Here is a 4915-nt window from a genome sequence, read left to right on the forward strand (position 1 = left end):
ACTGAAATACACAGAAAGTATGTATTTAAATAACAAATAATAAAATACACATGTATTTGAACCCTGGTCTGCGTCTAATATAGAACTAACAACGCATGTGTTACTTGAGTAATTTTTTATTAAGGTATCTTTACTTTTTTTATTTGACTTTGCTCACATTGAAATGAATGCGTTATTAGTATTGCATGTAATAATGCAAGAAACTGACACTGTATTCAATTTGTGGCACAGATAACTCTAGTGACCACAGACCTGAAGGTCACCTGACTGTGGCAGAGTTTCAGCCATAAAGGAAGAATATCCTACTGAGTTAGTAACCTCATGTTTTATACTCTATTGTACACATTTATCTAACTGAAGCCAAAGGTTTGCATCATTCGTTTTTTCATTAGGTAGCTAGCTATATGATCGATGTAGCTCAACAAATAGATGTCTCTCTTCCTCAGATGATAATGAAATTGATGAGAGCCATGTCAACATTGTGGTCATTGATGAGCTCCGTGAGAAGCTTGGTCCTGCTGTGAGTACCTAACCCTCACAATTACTGTTTCATTTCACTTCGCCCCCTGTGCGTACGCTTCACTTTACATAGCCTATTAGTACACAGACGTGGATAACATCTCTGAAGAAAAGGAAGCTGTAATGAGTCTAAGGAGGTGTGTGCCCTTTGTCCTGTGGGGAGTGATCTCTAGTACCTTGCTTGGTCATGCTCTCTCCACCTAGATGATGCACATCTGGAAGCAGCAGGTGATCGAGATAGGAGCAGACGGGGTTGGGGCGTTCCAGCACGAGAGAGTCTGTTGGCTGCAGGTGAGGAAAAAGAGACAGAGCTCTAAGTAATCCTTCCTAGGCTTTTGGATATGAATATGTTCATCATTTTCTATTTCACATTATCTATTACTTGTCATGAATGGAACTTTGAACTGCTGAACTATATCTAATCTCCTTTGTAGATTGCCACTAAGAACAAGGTGTACATCTTTGACATCCTGATGCTTGAAGACCGGGCCTTCAATAACAGCCTGTCCATGATCCTGGAAAATAACCACATAGTAAAGGTGAGTAATGTAGACAGGAGATTATTATATTAATACATTTGACTTCTACCTTATGTAATTTCACCTCTGTCTGTGTATTTATCTTATTCAGGTCACCTATTGCTGCCAGAGGATTGCCGGATGTCTGAGGGCTCAGTTTGGAGTAAATCTCAGCAACGTCTTTGACACGCAGGTACTGTATTGTAGAAAATGTATGATCCTAGAGTGTGCAGCCGAAGCTTTGTTGTTGTTCTATGAATGTATTCTTACTGCCCTGTAGGCATAGACCGAGTGTTACCCTCCCAGCCTTATCACTGTGATGTGTTTGGGTTATTTCTCCATAGGTGGCAGATATCATGTGCTTCTATACAGAGACAGGTGGCTTCCTGCCAGACAGGGTCAGTACTCTACAGGAGGTGGTGAGCCTACATCGGAAGATGCCCTCATCACGACTCTCTAACAGCAATATTTAGACTTATGGATGCCAGCCGTTAGATAAAATACGGAACGGTTCTGTATTTCACTGAAAGAATAAACGTTTTGTTTTCGAAATTATAGTTTCCGGTTGGACCATATTAATGACCTAAGGCTCATATTTCTGTGTGTTGTGTTATTATATTATAATTATTCTATGATTTGATAGAGCAGTCTGACTAAGCGGTGGTAGGCAGCAGCAGGCTCGTAAGCATTCATTCAAACAGCACTTTCCTGCATTTGCCAGCAGCTCTTCGCTGTGCTTCAAGCATTGCGCTGTTTATGACTTCAAGCCTATCAACTCCCGAGATTAGGCTGGCAATACTAAAGTACCTATTAGAACATCCAATAGTCAAAGGTATATGAAATACAAATGGTATAGAGAGAAATAGTCCTATAATAACTACAACCTAAAACTTCTTACCTGGGAATATTGAAGACTCATGTTAAAAGGAACCACCAGCTTTCATATGTTCTCATGTTCTGAGCAAGGAACTTAAACGTTAGCTTTTTTACATGGCACATATTGCACTTTTTCTTCTCCAACACTTTGTTTTTGCATTATTTAAACCAAATTGAACATGTTTCATTATTTATTTGAGACTAAATTGATTTTATTGATGTATTATATTAAGTTAAAATAAGTGTTCATTCAGTATTGTTGTAATTGTCATTATTACAAATATATAAAAATCGGCCGATTAATCGGTATCGGCTTTTTTTGGTCCTCCAATCGTCGGTATCGGTATCGGCGTTGAAAAATCATAATCGGTCGACCTCTAGTCTGTACTATACCTGTAGGAGGACAAAGAGGTATGGTACATGCGTCCTTGCCCTGAGTCCCTGCTGAAGGTCATGGCCCTGTCGGTGAAACACCTGCAGCCTCTGAGGCTGGCTGACTACACAGGCCTGGTGGACTCCTACCTTAGCAGCAACCAAGTCAATGAGCTACACACACATGACCCAACACACAACCGCCCAGATAAATAAAGGACTTACATCCTCAAACATCCAGACTCACTTACTCATTACTGTACACATGACAAATGGCAATGTTGATGGAAAACATTGTAATAGTAGAGTTAGTGACATAAAAATGAATAGATCTCAATGACAGTTATTATCTGAGATATACATGTCCCAGTGTGTTGAGATGATATAGATGCTTATGTGCTGCTTTGTGTATCTGTCTACAGAGCAGTGTTCTGGAGCTGCCTAGGGAGCTGCGGGAGTTGAAGCACATGAGGCAGGAGTGGGCCATCGACCGTTACCCTGTCACTGAGCAGGGCCTGCTGGAGCGCTCCAACCCTAGACCCCTACCCCCATCACAGGATGGGCAGGGCCAGAACACAGCCACCCAAAGACAACCTGACCCCCCTGTCCCCACAGCAGAAGAGCCTGTAGTCCCAGGACCAGTACCAGGGCTGCAGGCCCCTGCAGAGCAGAGACCCCCTGTCCCAGCAATACCCCGTGGGCATCTGACCTGCATGCTATGCCCAGTGCCCTGACCCCAGAGGTCTAGCAGAGCTCCAGGAAACAGCCATCTGGAGTCGTCAGCCAGTGGCTCCATCAGGATCAGGAGAACCAGGACTCATGGAGATAGTGATGGACACAATGGCAGGCAGAGGGAGGTCTCTGATGAAAGATCCAGCACCACCAACCCTCCCTGCCTTCCCTCCCTGCCTTCCTCTCCCTGGGAAGAGGCCTAGTTTTCCCGATACCAGCAGCCCAGGTCCCCGAGAATCCTAGGGTCCTAAAGACCCAGGCCCCAGTGGGGAGGGTGGAGGTGCCTGTCCCCCCAGGCCCAAGACTCAGCCCAGTACAGTGAGCTGTGCCCCAGCAGGCTGCCCTTTCTCCTGCCATGCTAGAAAACATCCCTGGGGCAGAGAGAGGCCTCTTCATCCAGTAACCCCAAGGTCTCAACTCTCCTCTCAGTCTCTCCTTCATTTCCTTTAGAAAGACTTAAGAGGACCACCTATGATTGTAAAGGGTTGGTTGAAAATTACTTTTGTAATTGTTTATTCTACAAAGACCACTTGATGGCAGTAAATTGTCAATTTTGTTTGCAATATAAATTGCATCAATGTTTGGGGGGAAACAGTAGTGTTTCAGTTAAATGGTTTTCTATTTCAAATGGAAAAATGACAGTAGATTCACATCAAATTAAAAATTGGATGAGTGATATTTTGATAATTCTGTATCATGGCGTCTAGTTGGTGTCTAGTTGAGTACATTCTTTTGTTTATTCAAATTGCTGTTCACACTTGTTACAAATGTAAATGAACCACCAGTTCAGTACTCTGCTTATTGTGATTCTGTGTTTCTCTCTTTGTGGCCTGATTTGCGTGAGTAATGGTACATTCTGAATATGTTAAGTGCAGTCATTTCACTTGGTAATAGGGTCCTCAGCGTACAGTGATATTCTGCTGTGTTACAGCCCAATAATGTCCAACTAATTCCTTTGATATGACTACATGCAGTGGTACTACACCCATCAATGCATACCAGGCATCTAGGAAGACCATATATGCAGCACTGGCAGAATTATCATTCTAAATGTTTCTTCAAAGGAAACCTCATTATCAGTTAATTGTGGAAAAATAAAACTCATTTTTATGGTGTTAATCACACTTTTTTTTTCTCCTCAAAAGTCCAATGGGAGGTTGTGTTGGGACATGTTAGAACATAACACCCAAAAGCTAAATGCATTTAGCTTATGATGATTAATTGCCTAAAAACTTGGCTTCTTGGCTGCAATTAATTGAGGCTGAAAGCTAAGGAAAGCATTGATGGATTTGCTGTTAATTGAGGAAAAACATTGTTTATGGAAGGTTCCTTTGATTACAGATGACTGGAAAACCATTAGAGTTGGCAAGGAATGAATGCAGGACGTTGACATTATTAAATTGATATTGCCTGTCTGCAGCACTAATCACTCAAGAAGTTCAGATGGTGATGATCACAAGTACCCAACACCTGCCATGTTTTACACAGCAAACAAAGCCTTGTCTTATCAATCTACTATCGGTTTCCTGAATAAGGATCCTGCAATGCGGATATTACACAGATGTTCCACAAACAGCCTCTTTGAATTAATTTTCGGAGGTACGGTTCGGGAACAAAACAGGATATTAAGACAAAACAATGTGTTCAAACAGCAGCAGGGTGCACGGTACAAATGGGGCCCACATTAATCACATCTTATTGCCATGGCTATCTAGATATAGCAGCTTGGGCCTGTGCCAGGACCCCTCATTGAAAGCATGAAACAGATAAAGCAGGCTTTTAATTAACTAGGAGGGAGCAGAGCACAAAGACCCATCTCTCTTAGCAACCACTTCTCCTCAGCTTCTGCTAGGGACTGGATGGATAGATCCTGGATCCTTCTCATACTCTTCACCTCC

The 4915-nt window shown here is 42.4% G+C and overlaps 1 protein-coding gene across 1 annotated transcript; it reads left to right on the top strand.

The window, feature by feature from the left end:
- Positions 1–542: 542 nt before the first annotated feature.
- LOC115172633 (piRNA biogenesis protein EXD1-like) lies at positions 543–3816 on the top strand. Its single transcript, XM_029730265.1, has 5 exons — positions 543–810; positions 954–1058; positions 1150–1230; positions 1382–1456; positions 2708–3816. Exons 1-5 carry the CDS (start codon positions 724–726, stop codon positions 3017–3019), a joined length of 660 nt encoding a protein of 219 aa, XP_029586125.1. The 5' UTR covers positions 543–723; the 3' UTR covers positions 3020–3816.
- Positions 3817–4915: the final 1099 nt, after the last annotated feature.

Source organism: Salmo trutta, chromosome 33 (genome assembly GCF_901001165.1).
Source record: "Salmo trutta chromosome 33, fSalTru1.1, whole genome shotgun sequence".
In the NCBI taxonomy this organism is placed as follows: Eukaryota; Metazoa; Chordata; class Actinopteri; order Salmoniformes; family Salmonidae; genus Salmo; species Salmo trutta.

Bases quoted from the DNA above. Each gene is read 5' to 3' on its own strand.
- LOC115172633 (XM_029730265.1), top strand. From the start codon at position 724: ATGATGCACATCTGGAAGCAGCAGGTGATCGAGATAGGAGCAGACGGG. The intron at 811-953 runs GTGAGGAAAAAG...TCTCCTTTGTAG, and splicing joins AGAGAGTCTGTTGGCTGCAG to ATTGCCACTAAGAACAAGGT. The intron at 1,059-1,149 runs GTGAGTAATGTA...TATCTTATTCAG, and splicing joins AAAATAACCACATAGTAAAG to GTCACCTATTGCTGCCAGAG.